Source organism: Brachyhypopomus gauderio, chromosome 15 (assembly GCF_052324685.1).
Source record: "Brachyhypopomus gauderio isolate BG-103 chromosome 15, BGAUD_0.2, whole genome shotgun sequence".
Lineage (NCBI taxonomy): Eukaryota > Metazoa > Chordata > Actinopteri > Gymnotiformes > Hypopomidae > Brachyhypopomus > Brachyhypopomus gauderio.
This window is the reverse complement of record NC_135225.1, coordinates 14229905-14249109: the sequence shown is the minus strand read 5'-3', so window position 1 is coordinate 14249109 and position 19205 is coordinate 14229905. Positions and strand designations below refer to the sequence as shown.

The 19205-nt window shown below is 38.3% G+C and overlaps 1 protein-coding gene across 3 annotated transcripts in view; it reads right to left on the bottom strand.

Moving 5' to 3' along the window:
* dctn1b (dynactin 1b) overlaps positions 1-19205 on the bottom strand; it is a 36763-nt gene that overhangs the window by 13131 nt on the left and 4427 nt on the right. For all 3 annotated transcript variants that reach the window (XM_076974272.1, XM_076974270.1, XM_076974271.1), the window contains exons 2-8: positions 17724-17975; positions 17466-17544; positions 17278-17309; positions 8311-8331; positions 4389-4406; positions 3464-3484; positions 2477-2647 (exon numbers count right to left, since the gene is read on the bottom strand). In XM_076974272.1, coding sequence (XP_076830387.1) covers positions 2477-2647; positions 3464-3484; positions 4389-4406; positions 8311-8331; positions 17278-17309; positions 17466-17544; positions 17724-17951 — 570 coding nt within the window. In that variant the 5' untranslated portion in view covers positions 17952-17975. The remainder of the gene's footprint in view (positions 1-2476; positions 2648-3463; positions 3485-4388; positions 4407-8310; positions 8332-17277; positions 17310-17465; positions 17545-17723; positions 17976-19205) is intronic.

Here is a 19205-nt window from a genome sequence, read left to right as displayed (position 1 = left end):
CTGCTGAGTCTGGAGTAGCACCGCTTACATGTGGAGTGCCCCAGGGCTCTATACTTGGTCCTCTCCTCTTCTCTCTTTATCTATTGCCATTGGGATCAATTTTTAGAAGACATGACATCGCTTTTCACTTTTATGCTGATGACTGTCAAATATATGTGTCTCTGAAGCAGGAAAATGCATATTCTGCAAACCATCTTTTAAAGTGTATTGAGGATATCAGGGTATGGCTGTCCGCAAATTTTTTGCACCTAAATGATAATAAGACTGAGGTCGTGTTGTTTGGGCCTAGTAACACCTCCAAAATTAACATTGATCTGGGTCCTTTAAGTCAACATCTCACACTGACGGCAACTGACCTGGGTGTAAAATTGGACACTGATCTTAAACTTGATGCACAGATTAAATCAGTTGTCAAGTCGAGCTTTTATCATTTAAGACAATTGGCCAAAGTGAAGCCATTTCTTTCTGTGCATCACTTTGAGATTTTAATCCATGCTTTTATCACAGCTCGCTTAGATTACTTCAATGCACTTTATGTGGGAGTGGACCAGACTTTACTTACCCGACTACAGTTGGTCCAAAATGCTGCTGCTCGTCTTTTAGTTGGTATCAAAAAACGCGACCATATTACGCCGATTTTAGCCTCACTTCACTGGCTCCCAGTTCATTTTAGGATCGATTTTAAAATTTTGCTATTTTGTTTTAAATGTCTTCACGGCCTCGCCCCTCCTTATTTGTCTGACCTGCTCCACCCATACGCCCCCTCACGCTCACTCAGGTCAGCCGCTCTGTCATTATTGGCTGTCCTAAAAACAAAGAGGAAGCTGAGAGGTGATCGTGCCTTTTCAGTCGCTGCCCCAAAACTATGGAACGATCTTCCCCTGTACATCAGGCAGGCCGAATCACTCTCTGCTTTTAAATCCTCTCTTAAAACATATTTATTCTCTGCGGCTTTTAACTCAGTCTGAAATGTTGGCTCTTATTTGTTTTATTGTTTTAATAACTGTCCTGTGTGTGTGTGTCTTTGTGTTGTATGTGTATACACATGACTTGTTTGCTTCTTGTTTTTAAATCTTGTTTTTAGTTGTGTACAGCACTTTGGCCAATAGCATTGATTTAAAGTGCTTTATAAATAAACAAAGTTGAAGTTGAAATACTGAAGAGTATCTACAGACTGCTAAAATGCGTTTGTTCAATCTGTAGTCACATTTTCAAAACTCTAAACACAGTAAACACAACATCAGTTTTCAGTGGCTATACAATTAGTACAATTCATGTTGATTTTGCACAAAATGCAGTCATTTTACATGTTTCTATAATGCTTACATTTTCTATACACACAAGGTTATCCAATAACAAAATTCTGGATCATTTTTGTCTTATTTACAACTGCTTGTACACAGCATGTCAAAAATGAAAACATAAGGTTCAAAACCTTAAATATTGTATAAAATGCAAAGTTCTGCAAAAACAAAGGCAGCTGAAAAAACTATTACTGTAATACATATTTTTGCACATATAGATAAATGAAATAAAATGAAGTACAGTAATATACCGGGTCAGAGAGGAGCAAATATAACAATTTGTCCTGCAAATTCAAGTGCTGGTTTGGTCCTTCACAAATGCCAGATTGGTCCCTATAACCGTGACCTCCTTCTTTAGATTACACGTAACAAGAATGTTCAGTTTGTATTCTGTTTTTTCCCCCTTGTGTGGCCTTTCTTGTATACTGTATGTGTATTTTTACACATATGGGACCATGGCTAATTATGTTTACAATTACGGTAATTATTTTTTGGGTTAGGCCACAATTTACAGTAATGTCCCTAATACAGTAAAATATAACCTTTACTGCAAAACTGTTACTGATTCCTTTTTTGTCTAATCTACATTTCATATAGTACCTAACAGTAAATATCACTCTTTGTGTAGACAGTATGTTGCCAAAAATGTACATTTGAAAAAAAAAGTCCAAATGAAGCAGATTACAGTAAAAATGAACTGACTAAGAAAACAACAGATGTTACTGTAAAATGTCTGTTGTTTGCTGGGAGATAGTAAAATATTACATGTAATACTGTTACTGTATTGCCATGAAATGTTCATTTTTTTTACAGTGGTTGTGCAGTGATTGACTATGTTCATATCGAATAGAGAATCTGTGCTACTGTTTGAAAGAATGATTGGATACTGAACCAGGTTTGCTGTTTTTTAACAAAGTTGGTGTATAAAGAGAAAACTTTGTTTGCGTTGTGAAATGCAGAGTTGGTATTTAGTTAAGAAAATGCGCTTTTGAACAGAATATTAACCATTTGGCTATTTATGTGAGGTAAATGTGTTGCTGTGTTTAGAGTTTTGAAAATGTATCTCAAGTATTGGGAAACGCATCTTAGCAGTCGTAAAAAACTGTAAATCTGGCAGTAGCAACGATGTACTCAAGATGGTTAATACAGAGACAATTAGAGAGTAAACACACCTTACTGGGAGCTGGGATGGGCGGAGCTCCAGGGGAGGGGAGTGTACCAACAGGGGAGGGAATAACAGGAGCAGCCAATGGGGTTTGAGCAGGGGTGCTTGGTTCACTGCTGCTCATCTCTCCAGCGGAGGCTGAGCCAGAACCCACTTTCACCCCCACCCCTGCCCGTGCCTGATACACACACACACACACACACACACACACACACACACACACACACACACACACACACACACACACACACACACACACACAGAGGGAAAATATTCTGTAGATGAATTACACTCTCACTGTAAAGCTTTTAATGACAGCAGGTTCATTACAATTTTAGGATATCTAAGAAATGCTACCCTCTCTGAGAGGTGGTAATATTATTAACCCTCTGCTCCATAAAGTGGTGTATTGGAGCTATTCTTTGATCACACTGGAGCCCTTATACTAAATAAAGAAATGATATTGTGATTTATATCATTATAATATATGTTTCCTTTCAGACTATGCATTTGTACTTGTGAGACCTTTCAGCTCTGTTTCCTGATATAGTATGGGGGCATGACAACTGGACTCTTATTTTGGCAGTTATCCAATGATATTTATACACCTGTTTAGGGTCAACTAACATTTTGACACAAACTATTAAAGTCAAATCACTTAATCACTTAAAGATTTTCCAAATGTATTTGAAAGGGAATGTCTGGATCCTTAGAAATAGGCCTCACCTGCCTATAACTCTGTTTTATGGATTTCAGCACATAAGTCAGCACTCAGCACTTGTGTACTTAGTTACACCCATGAAAAAAGACATTGATAGTTGTATTTAAGTACACATCCATACATACACAGTAAGGACTACAAAGTTCCACTCCTGCTCCACAAAATAAGTGAATCCCACAGGTGACAGGGCTTCACTTTCTCGCTTGATATTACACATGATACAAACATACACAAACGTGAATGGATCAGTGTTACTCTATAGTTAAAACTCACCTTAGGCCTCCGGGTTGTAGTCTGAAGAGGGAACACACACACACACCACAGACACACATAGCCATTGTGGTTCAGGGGTGAATTGGGAAGAAAAGAGATGGTCTGGATTAGTGACGAGAGAAATTAACAGGTCTTGCATGTGTATATGCACATGTGTGTTTCTGTGTGTATGCACGTGTGGTGTGTGTATGTGTAGACTATATTTTCTTCAGTCACACCATAAGCACAGTGGATCAACATATCAAACACCCCTTACAAAAGAACTTTAAAAATCAGTACAAACTTTCTACACTATCCACACAAAGTACAATGCCTGGCACCACCAAGGTCAAAACACACACACACACACGTACACACAAACACACACACACGTACACATACACACAAGTCCTCATCACAGCTGTATTGTTGCACTGAGAAAACCACAGTTCACACTCAGACAAAAACCCTCTGTACCTAACTGCAGACATCCACACAAACCCACAAATCTGAAACTCTGTGACATACTTAAAAATGTTGGACAAACCCTTTCTGCACAGTTCAATATTGCTTGTAATGTTCAGTCTAATATGAGTTTACTTCAGAAAATTCCAGGGTCAGAAAAATGCTTAACAGAGAAATTAGATAATACAAAACCACAAAAGAAAAAATATCCCAAAAATTCATCAGAAGGCAAAACAACAATGGACCAACGGTTCGTTCTAATTTGGGCACCTGTGTGCATATACCTGTGCATGTTTGTGTGTGTGTGTGTGTGCGCATCTGAAGATCTAGCGATGGCACACTTCGATTTACGCTTACTCATTCCCTATCATTCCTATAAAAGCACTTTTCATAGATCACTAACCCACTCATACTGATGTGATCACTACACACAAAGACAATGTACAGTTATACAATCGTGAAAAAATTAGATGCTGTGTACCTTACGAGGAGCAGGCGTCTGTCTCATCATATTGGCGAGTGAAGAAGACACACACACAAACACACAGCCGGGACAGAGAAAGAGTAGAGGGATAGGAAGCGTTCAGTCACATCAGCAGACAGACACAGAGAGAAGAACTAGCTCCTGCAAAGCCACAAATACGCAGACCGCGACAGGCAAGCTGGGGCCAGAAACACACAGACACACACACTCACACACACAGACACACACACACAAGCGATGTTGCAGGTAATCGGTGCTGCTGCTGAAATGGCTGCTCCTTCCTCCTTCTACGTATACTGCAGCAGACAAACTCTTCCTTTTAGAACGCACTGTTCAGGCTTCTCCTCGTCTTCATCACTCTTCTACTTGACGCTCCGATTACGGCGCTGTCATCATTCAACAAGCCCTCACACTGAGCAGCCATCCCTCTCTCCCTCCGCATCCACCTCTCTCTCTCTCTCTCTCTCTCTCTCTCTGTCTCTCTCTCCCTCTCTCTTTCTTGCATTTCTGTTAATCTCCGCCTCCCTCTCCCTGCTGCTCTTTTGTGCCAACGGCTGCCTAGCAAGCGCATTACATCACTAACCCACCCCCCCCCCCTCCCCCCTCCCCGGGTGAGAGCCACAGACAGGAAAGTGAGAGAGAGGGAACAAGAGGGGGGGTTAAACTGATGGAAGTCTGCCCTGTATCCTAGCAACATTTCTCCAGTATTCTTCTAAGGGTTAATTATGCTGGCTTTCGGAGACAATGGGGCAAGACGTTACACTGTGTGTTTGTGTGTGTGTGTGTGTGTGTTTATGTGCATATGTGTGAACAGTGGCCAGTTTTCTTTGATTTACTTTTAGCAAGTTGTAAATCTATATTTAAATCTGAAGTCGTCTGTTAACTATACTTGGAATGAGCACATGCAACGTCATCCAAATATACATTACACATTACTCAAATTTCAGAGAAAGTGAAGAGAGGAAAGAGAGAAACAGGGGAGAAACAGAGAGAGAGAGAAAGAGAGAGAGAGAGAGAGAGGGAGAGCACTGCCGACCAGAAACAGATTGATGGATCAGATTACAGTTCTGCAGAGGTGGGAAGGGATGCGAGAGACAGTGAGAGGGGTGGAGGAGGAGGAGGAGGAGGAGGTGGAAGAGGAGGACGAGAATAGAGGAGCTTTTTCATCTGCTCACTTTGCATTAAGTCTGTTTGCTGCGTCCATTAGCCTTTTAGTCAACTCACGCGTCACCACCACACTCCCCACTGCTGCAGATACACCCAGTATGACCACTAGCGTTGCAACGGTATGAGATTTTCACGGTATGATAACCGTCTCAGAAAATACCGCGGTATCACGGTTATCACGGTATCACAGTTAGTTTGTATATTATTAAAAGATACACTGACCCTTAAAGAAATTACAACAAGTTAATTTTGTTCAATTAACTATTTATTGTAGAAACCTGGAACTATTGTATACAAAATGTGTCCTTTAAAAAAATAAGCTGTACACATGTTTATATAAATACTGCAAAATTAGAGAAACCTAAATCATGGATTTCAGTACAATTATTTAAGTTTAAATTATTTAATATCTGATAAACTCAGCCTGGGTCAGTGTCTGATCAACAACTGTTGTAAACGTCCGTTGTACTGCCAAGTTAGAATATAACCAGATACTGCAGGAAGAGAGGATTTATTTCTGACATCATCACAATAGAGATTTCTATTTTAAGGCTTTCACACCGAGTCTGGTTTTAACATATCAAAAACAGGTACGCTAGAATTTGAACGCATGTAAATTAATGGCGTCTTTCACATCTAGTGAAAGCAAGGACCATAAAAAGCTAGGTTTATACTTTCACTAGTGACCGTAGCGCGCGACTCGGCACAGTTCTTTTGTCTTACGTTAACAAATACGAGCCTCTTTTAATTCCAGGACGAAACATGAGAGAACGTGAAGACGTTAAGATTGGGCGTTTTGGAAATAAACAACCATTAAATAATGTGATGAAAAAGCGAATTATTTTGAGTATATGTATAAATATTTAACTTAATTAAGTTTAAGGTGCTGGGAAATATTGAAACGGACCTTTAAAGTGACGTACAAGTGTTTTAATTCCACCTTTTAAACGTGTATGAATCCTGCAAACATGACTTTGTTCATTGCGCTGAGGTGCAGCGCGCGCAAAGTTACAAAATTCGAGAGGTGCACGACCTCGCGAATCGACAGCGCGCGAGACCCTAGTTTAGCATTTTTTTTTTGTTAAAAAATGTGTTAAGTCTGATGCACTTTCTGCCATTCTCACTGCTGTGTGCTGAGTAGCTGAACCGGAGCGGAGTTGCGCATGCGCGGGTCAGTTTCTCCGCTGGCTTGCTTTTTACCGGTAATAAGCAAACGCACACGGTATGATAACCGTGCATTTTAATACCGTGGAATACCGTGAAACCGGTTACCGCTGCAACCCTAATGACCACCTGCACTATCCACGCTGTATCAGCCCAGTCTGTGTGAGTCTTGCACAGTGAAACAGTCACAGTGTTGTTGTTTTGGCTCTGTAGTCCAGCACATTATTTCAAATAAATGACTGGGAGATTCTAGTGCGTACAGTGAGATTACGAGTGACTACATGCGTACATGACACAAAGACTGTGCCTCTACAATGATGACTACTAAAATAAAAGCTTTAATCAAACAGATCACTATTTACTGTTTGGTTTACCTAGGTTAATCAGAACTTGTATAACCTACAAGATCTGCAGCTAGGCAAATAAAAGCAAAATCCATATATGTCATTACTGGAGAATGAATAAAGGATCAGGAAACTACTACCATCAACGAGTGTCTACAGACAATTCATATTGGCTTTAGATTAGTTACTGTATTGCATAGTAACCGTAATAACTAAATAAAAGCCCTTGACTTTATGTGGTTAACATTGTGCATGCATACATATTAAAATTATGTTTTATGTTTCCTATAATATGTACAAAATGCTCTCCTTGCTTATGAAATGGATGTGATGCTTAATGCTTCATAACAGCAGAGAAAGACTAAGAAACTTTCATTTGTCATTAAATTTGATGAAAAATAACTCAAGCTGTCTTTCCCATCATTAAAACAGTTACCGCTTCTTCATCTGATTACAAGCAGGCGGAGTTTTGAAACAACCACCTGATCACTGGCATTTAAAAGAAGACATTTTGTGGAGGTCCTGCAGCCATGAATTCATCCATCAGCCATGAATATCATGAGAAGAAACTGGAAATGCAGATGTAAAATGTTTATAAATGTACAGTTGGTAATGAACTTTAGATCTCACAGATCACTAACATGGTACCTTCAAGTAAAAAATCCCTGCTTAACATTTGGTTGTTTTTCATACATGCAGTAGTATGAGTATGTTAAGATTTAAACTAAAAACACAAACATTGTCTCAATGGATGACACTTCTAAAATGTCAGTTTAGACATTTGGATCATTCCAAATCAACAATCAAGACTCAGGCTTCTGAACACGAGACATCATGTTTTTGTCTTGTGTTTTTAGCTGGCTGCTGTAAACACATACACCTAAACCAACACTGCAATATGCCATTTGGGAAATGCATCAAACACCTCTCTCTCTCTCTCTCTCTCTCTCTCTCACTCTCTCTCTCTCCACATAGGGAAACATGCACATATGCATGCTAATTGATTATACACCTAAGCATCCAATTATGGGACTCAGACCCTGAGCCAGCCAGGCTGTGGTTACTAACAAACAAAAACAGACTGACATGAAATGGGAATCCATGATGCAAACACAAAAGCTGACTGAGACACACATACATTCATGTAGTCACCACACATGTTAATGACAGGGCCAATGGCATGCAGTACAGCCATTCAGAGTGATACGTTCTACAGTTACACAGGTCAGAGAAACATGCAACACCTTTTTGGGTTTGACTCCTCGCTGCACGCTCAGGGGAAGGAGGGAGAAGTGATAGGTCAACAAGAGTGATGGCAGAGATAGCACACCCATACACACACCCTGCTCTCTCCCAAGTGCTAAAGATTAAAAAGTGTTCAAATGCAGCACAGGATGGCCACAGATAGGCAGTGTGTAAAGGAGAGTCATATAAACAGTGAGTTCTTGTATGTGTGTGCCTGGTATGTTTAGACGAGGTCAGTAAGTAGAGGCCAGTAAAAACCTTTAATACATAATTACAGTTTCAATTATTGCATAGCATTAGTAATATGGTGCATTTGAACAGAAACATTTTAACAAAACTTTTTTTCTTTGTTTCAAAGGGACAAAAGGAGAATGACAAGATGTCACTGAGCAGTGAAGAACAGGCACATAGTTTTCAACAATATCTCCCTCTGCTGGACATAAAAGGAATCATTTTACTTTTACAGTACTGTACAGTATTTACTTTTACAGCTCACATGAAGAATGAGTAACATGTTTATTATTATGACAGTTTGTATGGAGCCTGGGAAAAGAACTCATGACCTTGCTGTTAAGTAGCATCTTGTTATACCTTCATACATAAACTAAAGGCACCTAACCCTAACTGCTCCCCGGGCGCCGGGCTAGGGCTGCCCACCGCTCTGGGCACGTGTGATCCACAGCCCCCTAGTAATCACTAGTGTGTGTGTGTGTGTGTGTTCTGACTGCACAGATGGGTTAAAAGCGGAGGACAAATTTCGATTGGGGTGTAAAAATCACAATTGACAAAATATGGCACATAAGGACTGCCAATGCATTCCATCATCCAGGTGCCTTATTAAAATGGGAATTCCTCTTTTCAAAAGCTCAGTGTAATTCACTTCTTGGGAAGTAAATAAAACCATGCACAAAGAAAAACAGTCCTTGAGGAAATATAGCTGCTTTCTTGAAAACACACATCACTACTACATGACTACTAAGTTTCTAAATGTATGGTAATGTAGTGGTAATGTAAAAATGGGTTTTCATTTTTTTTCTTTTATCCTTACAATCCCTTACAAGTGCCTTTCTGACCTGCATGCAGACTCTTAAGAAAAAGTAACTCAATGGATGTCTTGAAGGCTACATGAACCCTAATAAGCCCTAACCTATAAAACTGACAAACATTTAAAATAAATGTCATAAAAGCTGCTTTGTTGTCAACTTTGATGTCAAGTAACTGGGGAAATACAAATATGTGACATTGCTTTTGTTTATGTGACCATGTAGATGATGAGGCCAAATGAACATGCTGACTGACCAAACAAATGGTCCAAAAGTAGAGGTGTCAAGTAACGAAGTACAAATACTTCCTTACCTTTTCGGTCAACTTTTTACTTCTGACATTTTGATGCAATAGAAATACCCTCGTTACTCCTAATTCATTTCGGTTTGTTTTCAATCTTTCAACAAAACACTATCCAGATAAATCCGTATAGAGTGGATTTAAATGTCGTGGGTTGAGATTAGACATATACCATTCTGACACCCTGTTAGTTTGTGTGTGATCCATTGTACATGTCACGCCAGCAATGACAAAGCAGACATGCGTAGCTTAGTATGCAGATTTTCATGGCAGAGACTCAAGAACTCGAGCGAAATGTCTGAATTAAACACCAGTGAGGAGGTTGGTAGCCAGGAAGACCAGCCAACCCATGTACTGTATATCAATAGCCCTCCAATGTAGGGTTTTGAATTGTTATTTGTCTTGTCATTTGTGTATTTGTTGTTTTGTGTCGTTTACCACTCCTTCACTGCCCCTCTCTCACCACCGTGACAACAATTTGGTTTGTATTTCTATTGTACAAAAAATGCATTCGTTTCTAGTGGGCATGTAGCTTAAACAGGTAGCCTAGTGCATCCAAAAATGTTCAACATTAACATTTTAAATAACATTAGCCATTGTGGCTTTTAGAATTTCTTTTTTTTGGGGAGGTGGGGTAGTGCCCTATAGGCCCTCTGAATCTGAAGCTTTTTGTCCATAATGACATTTCCTTACATTACTTTTACTTTATACTTTAAGTAGTTTTGAAACCAGAACTTTTACACTTGAGTCAAAAGCTTGAGTTGATACTTCAACTTCTACAGAAGTGTTTTTGAACTCTAGTATTTATACTTCTACCTGAGTAATGAATGTGAATACTTTTGACACTTTTGTCCAAAAGACACAGATTAAACAAACAGACAAAAATATGTGGATTAAACAAACAGACAAAAAGACATATTAAACAGGTAAAAAAGACAGATTAAACCAACAGGCAAAAAGCAGGTAACAAAAACCGATGTTGATATTCAAGACAATCTTAGAATCACTAGAAGTACTAGAACGATACTTTACAAACACTACCAGGAATTTATAGACATACAAATTAGGAACAAACAAGAAACATGTAATACTAGATATTCAGCAAATTGAGTTTGAGCTGGAGGATTCTTGTGAATGTAGTTAGTTGACATAGGTTAGCTGGTGACAGAAGGAATGACCAAAAAATGTTCAGTAGTACCTGATGTACAGTCAAGAAATACATGAAAAATATTTTTAATAAGTATTTTTGTTAAGTTTTTGATGTTGGGTTTGAAGAACGGTTTGCTAGCATCAGTAACCGCCAGTAAAAACAACAAAAAAATACATTATGATGGTACGTAGATAAATTATGTGGTATGTAGAATATATTTAGCATGCACATGTCAAGATAGATCAAGATAAATCAATCTGTCAAGATAGATCGTTCTAGATTTTCTCTATGTGCAGCATTAAATGTATGTTATTTAATGTATGTGTTATGGCCAATATTTTACCAGATACTCATTAGTAATGAATAACAAAAACAATGCAAATCACCACAACTAAGCAATGCAAAATTAAACGTTTGTTCCGTAAAACAAATTAGGTTGCTTAGCTCACAAGTTAGCATTGAGCTAGCTAGCTTACTAGTTTGTAGGATTATAGCTAACTGGCTAACTTTGATAACATTAACAAGAAGACAACCGTTAGCATTGTTCTTAGTCCATACCTGCCTAGTCTAACTGGCAATGATTCCTGTTTGATAGCTGGCTAGCTAGATATGTTTCCAACAACCCTTGTGTTTTTGTCACAGTTAAAAATGTGTTGCTAGCTGAGTCAATTTATTTTAAAGAGAATCTATTATGCTTATCCTTTTTTTAGTGTTCAGTTTTTTGTGCATGTACACATGAGATAATTTTACACAAAGAAGCTACATATCTTAGGTGCCTGATACTTTATAAGAATAAACTTTTTATTTATAAAAAAAAAAAAAAATATATATATATATATATATATATATATATATATATATATATATATATATATATATATATATATATATATATATATATATCAGGGGTCACCAACGTGGTGCCCGCGCCCGCGAGGACGTCACGAGTCGCCTGCGGGCTTGTTTTAAAAATAGCTCACTATAGTGCCATGCACCAAAGCGCTGCATCGTTTATGTTTTTGCTACTATTATAGATTGTCCGCGGTTGCTAGCGGTCTTCCTGCTTAGCAATTGACACTCGCACACGCACATCACCACCAGATGATGCGAATTCATCTGGTAGCCCTCCGCAATAATTGCAGGGTTCCCACGGGTCCTTGAAATCCTTGAAAGTTTGTGAATCTGAAAAAATAAGTTCAAGGCCCTGGAAAGTTTTTGAAAACAGGCATAAAAGACAGCCGTCCTTGACGGTCCTTGAATATTTTAGAGGGTTTGAAATTTCACATGGATGAAGACCGCGGTCACAGAATAATATGGCACAGTTGGTAAGGAAGTCAATATTTACAAAAGATTGCTATGAAAAAGATTGCCATGATGTTTTAAATTTCTCATCCTTTGTTGAAAAAATATGATCTGATATGAGTTGTTATAAAGATTTAAAGAAAGTCTGCAAAGTGATTCCTTTAACATTTTATATTCAGAGTTGACTGTTTCGATGCCCATGTTAAAAGTGAATGACTGTTGAGTTCAAGTGTAATAACAAGATTATCACTGATGGTATGAGACAAAAGATATAATAGATATTCTTTCAAGAAACATCCTAATACAAATTATAAAACCACAAAGGCTTGTCAAATGGCTCATGTCTTCTAAAGTAAAAGAGACTCATTTCAAAATAATAAATAAGATATATCCTGTAGCCATGTTTCTTGAAAGAAGAGTTAAACTTGATGTGGATTAATGGACCTTTTTTAAGTCAGAAGATGAATCCCAGGAGCATTTGTTTTTCCATCTCAATCTTTACAAAGTTTTTGCATGGACACTAGAAACTGGATTAATCTCAAACTTCTTTCTTTTGATACCATTATACTTCAGTTCGAATTTCTCTGATTCCATAAATTCACTACCATAAGTGGAGTGGTTAAAAGGCTGTTCTCTTTATGAATGAATATTATTCTTTATTAAGTAGATTTAAAAACTATGCTAGAATCATCTCACGCCAGATTTCTCTAGAAATCTAGTTCTAATCTCATTATATGGCTTTGCTCCTCTGTTTTATGTATGTACTGTATGTGTATATGCATATGTGTATTATTGTTATTATTATTATTATTTGTCTACTGTCAACGTGTCATTATTTTGCCAGCACAAGTTCATTTAAAATTACATTGATTCTACAGGGCCTATGCTGACTTTTACTTGGCAAAGTTTGGTCATTCTCCTGTAGAGAAATTTGTTTGTTTGTTCAGCACCGAAAGCAAGTGTTTCCTGTAGGTAGTTGTTGATCCTTCAACAACTATAGCCATTTTATGTGAATGTCGTCATCTCAGATGTGCATTGCTAAATTGCCAGTCATGCACAGAAAATTTCAGGATGCATGGCTTGAAATGACATTCAGTCTTTTGAATTTGCGTTGTATTAACATCGTTTTTTGATAACATATTCAGGGGTAAGAGTAGGTAAATGCTGGCAGGTGCAGTCCTTGAATTTGAGGAAGTTGGTCCTGGAAAGTCATTGAAAGGTCCTTGAATTTTATGTTAACCAAGGTGTGGGAACCCTGAATTGGTCTCCAAGAAGTCGCTCCCAGTTTCAAAAAGGTTGGTGACCCCTGATATATATATTGTTTATAAACAAAGATGACAGCATGCACGCTTGAAACAGAAGTGCCTTTAATCCACAGTGGGGATTACGTTTCTTTAATAACTAATTCAAGTAACAAAAGGTAATATACATAGATATTGTATGTATGTGTTAAAACATTTAAACTTTTGATTTAATACAGTCCTTCAAAAAAGGGTCTTGCAGTAATAACAGAATTACTACACCCTATGTGAATTAACGTAATCATGCTCCAACAGCCACCTAATACCTGTTTTGAATATTTTTGGTTATTGTTCAGGGAGATTAGTAAAGGGATTAATTACATATCTGACTATTTTGACCCTGCTACAGTATGTAGCCAGCTATCAGGTTCTAAACCATATGCAGTCAGTGAGTGTGACCCAAGAGTAAGTTTATCTAGGATGGAATTATTAACTTTAGTTTTCAGTATACTAGGGCACAATCAATGTATACTTTGTTTGGATTTAACTTTATTTGTATTTGGTGTTAGCATTTTAGCATCACAAGTAACTGCTAGCATTACCCTTGTTAGCTATAGCTTAGCTATATAAGCAGGGCTCTCAAGTCTCACGCATTGAGCGTGTGAGACACGCATTTGACCATCTTCACACGCCACACTTCCGATTTCACACGGCGAGAAAAAAAAATCTAGTTTATTTACCTCCGATCCATATCTATGTCGCCCTCCACTGGCGATCGATCGCGATATACAAACCCCCACCCCGTTCAACAACTTACGTTCGCCAACCCCCCTCCCCGCTCAACAACTCACGTTCACCCCCCCCCCCCCCCCCCTGCTCAACAATTAACGTTCGCCACCCCCCCCCCCCCCGTCAACAACTCTCACACTCTGACATGAATCCAAAACTTGAGAGCCCTGTATATAAGGTTGAATTTTAAGATGCATAATTATCAACAATGTTGCTCATTTGTATTTAGCTGTTCTTAAACACAGTTTAAAGTTTACAATGTGTAACACTATGTGATTGTTTTTAGAGCCACACATGACTCAATGCACTCAATTCTCCACAGCATCTTGGCAGCATTTGTAGCACAGGTTTACTGTTGTCTCGACAGTTGCATTTCACTTTCATTAATGAGCTTGACACCATCCTCATCATTGAGGCAAACCCTCTTGTTCTCCTCAGACCTCACCATCAACCAGTCTCCTCTGACTCACAGAAAAGGCAACGTTCTGGATCTGGTCATTACACTAGAACATCTGACATAAAATCAGACATATCTTTGTCTTTCTCTCTCTTCCACTTCCACTCATACTTCCTCCAGACATTCTTCCTCCTTTCATCACAATCTGTGTTCCATCACTCCGACAAAGAGAAAAAACTTTCCTCTCTGCGGTCTCTTTGTCATTTAATCTTCTATGCCCTCTCTTCCACATACCTACGGGATCTGTCTTGTCCACCCTCTGGCTAACAGAAGTGCTGTGCTGCCACAGGAGAGAACTAAGAACTGCAGAAAGGCAATAGAAGAAAAGTCATCTGGATTCAGTCCTCAGCTCATATCAGTCTCTCCTTTCAAAGTTCTCATTAGAAGTAACACTGGCAAAGTCGGCCTATTATAGAGAAAAATTTGAGTTTTTCCAGTGTCCCCACTCTTCCTACCAGTATTTCTAACCCAACACCCAACTCCGAGGCTTCTTTCTCTTCTCTCTCCTCAGACAAGATACAAGTCCTGACTTCCAGCAGTCCTACTACATATCCACTGGATCCAATTCCTTCCACTCTGTTCCACAAAATTTCAAGAGATCTTCTTCCATTTATTTCAACCATCATCAACAACTCCTTAGTTTTGGAACATGTACCTACTATGTTCAAGACAACCAGGGTGGTACCAATCTTGAAGAAGGCAACACTTGACAGCTCCAAAATAAGCAATGGTCAGTTATCTCTTTTCCTCGCCTAGAACCAACTCCATGACCCAAATCAGTTTAGCTTCAAAAGCCCGAACCGTATGTTGAGCACTCCGCTCAAGTATGGCTCTGCTTGAAATGCCATGCTTAAATTCACATGGAAGACAAACGATCTTCCACTGGCTGTTCAGACTGCAGAGCCCATTGCATTCTTCAAACGTAGACTGAAGACTCACCAGTTTGTTGAGTACTTAAAATGTCCACTAACACTACAGATAGCACTTGTTGTCCTTATACCTTACAATGTATGGTATAGTACCTATGTTTATTTGCACTTCTTCTAGGTATCGTTTTTTTAAATTAGTTTGTAATTAGTTTTTTAATTAGTTTTCGAGATATTGAGCCTATGTTTATTTGCAATTCTAGATGTTGGCATTTATTCCTGTAGCTTAGTAGTAGTCAAGGATTCAAAGGTGAATGTATGGTACTACTTAGGATGCATTTGGTGAACAGATAGCAAAGCATTTTCTAAGTCGCTCTGGATAAAAGCGTCTGCTAAATGCCATAAATATAAATATCTATGATGCATAAATATCTATGTATGCATCCACACTGTTTAAAGATGTCCAGAGTGACCAATTACAGGACTGTGAAAACCTTGTAACCCACCAGATACTGTAATGATTTCTGCCATTTCAAACAGCAAGATGGGGCAGAACGTGAAGGGGCAGGACCGCTCTGGCAGTTGACCAATCAGAACAAGTAAGCAAGCCCCTCCCCCAATGGACATAATTGTAAATTGTATCATTTTTACAATAGCTAACAGAGCATAGTTTATACGTAGCACTTCTGGGCTTCTATTTGAAGATGAGTTTATATAATTGAGCCTCTTTTGTTCATTTACACTCATCAATTATAAATATTGAAAATGGACATAATAGATCTCCATTATGGGCTACACAAAATATATGTAACTGTGTCATTAGTGCCAAGGCATTGCATAAAGATTCAAAACATCATATACACAGCCAAATTTAACTCACTTTTCTTAAGGAATAGAGACAATGAACCTGTAATTAAGATGCCATGACATTGCATAATATTCTTGTAAACAACCGAATGGAGCTAATTTGCCAATCTGTTAGCTAAGACCACTTGCAACTTTAGTTCCCCTAGTGTATTCTTACATTAATGAAAAGGTTCAACAGATTTTGTGTTATACAGATCTTTAAACATGCACACATAATAAAATACATTATTTTACACTTTAGATTCTTGCTCATCTTTTAAGTTTGTGTTTATGGTAAAATAAAATACACAGAAATCATTAGAGGGTAAAAACTGTCACTTTAAAAAGCATACCTAAAACATCTGTTACACAGGAGTTTTTCATGTAATCAATAAGACTATGAGATACTAAATGGGATACTACAAAGCATTTTTTGCTCACAGTTTTACTAGCAGCCTCAATTGGCAAGCTGTATCCCATCAAGAATACCCTGACATACAAAAAAACACTGAACCGTAAAAAACCCTGACATTGCAAAAAACACTGAGCTACAAAATACCCTTACATATCAACAACACTGAGTTGCATAATTAGTTCCAATGTGATATCATTTCTACTTAATATCTGTTATGTCAACTTGACATCAAAGTTGACAAAAGCAGCTTTTATGATAGCCAATGTTTGTTAGAGTAAACTATTGTAAATGTTTATATATGCTTATGTCAGATGTGATGAAGATGCCATTGTCAGATTGTTATGCAAGTGCCACTGTGATCGGTACATTTCTCTAGAATGGTGCACAACTCTTCAAACAATTACCTGCTTACTTGAGAAATTAATGTAGAAATGTTGGAACATTGATGGAATTCATGTTTTTAAGTCAAGAGATCATGGAAATAATCTATTTATTCAGAGGAATGGAGCAGAAATACCCAAACATTTAAATAAATACACCAATACCTTACACTCACCATTTTATTTGCCTTGGGAGCTTCCAGAATCTCTGTGAAGAAGACAATATTCAAAGACTAGGTTAAATTCTATGAAAATGATAGAAGTAAAATACAACAGACCAAGACTGTGATGAATGTACACCATACCTGCAAGTATTAACACATATGAACGTAATTCCACATGCAAATATTGTAGGTAAACGAACCTCGTTTAAGAACTTTAGATGTTGCAGCGTCAGGTGTGTCAGGTGACGTTGTTTCTGTCCCATCATCCACCAACTGGATCTACATTTGGGTGGAGGTGGAGTGTACAAGAGAGAAATAGAGAAAGAATAAGGAAAGTCTGGTTCTAACAACTGTAGGCCTGTAAACTCATGCTTACTTCACTATATCTTTCTAGATTTTGGCTTATTTAAAATTCCAGCAAAAGCCCTGGCTTGGCATACAGCATAAGTGATGTTTACCTGTGACTGGCGTACAAATATGCCGTGGTTCTCCATGCAGGTGAAGTAGCGCTTGCCTTGCACTGTACCATCATTCTTGCCTTTGGGCTCCTCCAGGATGACCCCAACCCATTTCCCAGAAGCAAAGAGTGTTGTGCCTATGTAGGCCACCGTACCCCGATGACCCTTACCAATGACCTCCACCAGAGATCCCACCTTCACTGGGCGTCCTCCCCCATCTGAACTCATCCTGCTGCTGCCACTGCTCGTGGTCTGAGAGAGAGACAGAGAGAGAGACAGAGACAGAGAAATGGGAAGCCCTATAAACTATGTATAAAAGACATTACGGTTACTGGAAAATATTGGAAAAGCAGGTCAATGTTTGTCTCCTTGTGAAAAATTATATGCAAGGTTGAGGACACTTTCCTGCCCTAATATATGGTTTTGTTCATTGGGTATGTCACATATTTATCACAGCTATCTTCCCGCCTAAAAATACCATACTGTGACTTCATACAATCATTATGATCAGCCATGCCAAACTGAACTGGTCTTTTGACCAGTGGACTTTCCTTATACACCTTTATGTCCCATAGTGCTAGGCAGCCAAGCAAAGGTTTGAGAGTTCAGTAATCTGAACGGCTTATGCCACCAGGCAATAAAATCACTGCACCTTTCCATTGTGTTTTTAGTGTTGCAGAACATATATTTGATATATATATATAACATAGTAAAATTAAATAAGTAATTGACACACCAAATTGCCTCGCCTAGAAAAAATCCTCATTTCTGAGGCCACTGTTTTGTTATATGTCAACTACCAGTCAGACAACTCATGGAATGTGAAGCAGCACTGAATAAAAATATGATTAGCAGCATCTGTTCAATGGCACATTAGGAGAATCTCTGCTGGGCAACACAACAACACTGCTTTAACTGAGAGGAGAAGGGAAGTATGGAACATGTTAACCAGCATGATCAGAACTCATGATTCAGATGTTTTGAATCAGAATATGACTCAAACTGAGCAAATCACAGCTCAGTACCTGGTTTTACAGAACATATTCAGACAGAGAGAGAAAGAGAGACAGAGTCAGATTTGTGCTTTGTCATCCCTCTCTGACCAAAACTCATATGGGATATTCCAAAATAAGCCTTGTTCTTCAAGCACCAACCACATTTTCAACGACCCCCCATTGTACATAAACACAGTGGTCATTTGAGATTTCCATACCTTATTGATTTCTGTCAGTAGCATGACCTGTGAATTTGACTCCAAACTAAAATGACTGAGCTTTATGACCTTTTTACTGACTTTTATGCAAATTTAGAAGCTAAATTACATAAATGAATTTAAAAAAGATCAATAAGTTACAATGACTCAGCAAAAATAAAGAGAGCGCTAAAGAGTAAAAAGAGATAGATTTAATGACTAAGCAAATGCTTTAACTGCAGATAGTACTTAAGTCTTGTTTGAGATGTGTGTGATTGTTGTGAATGCTA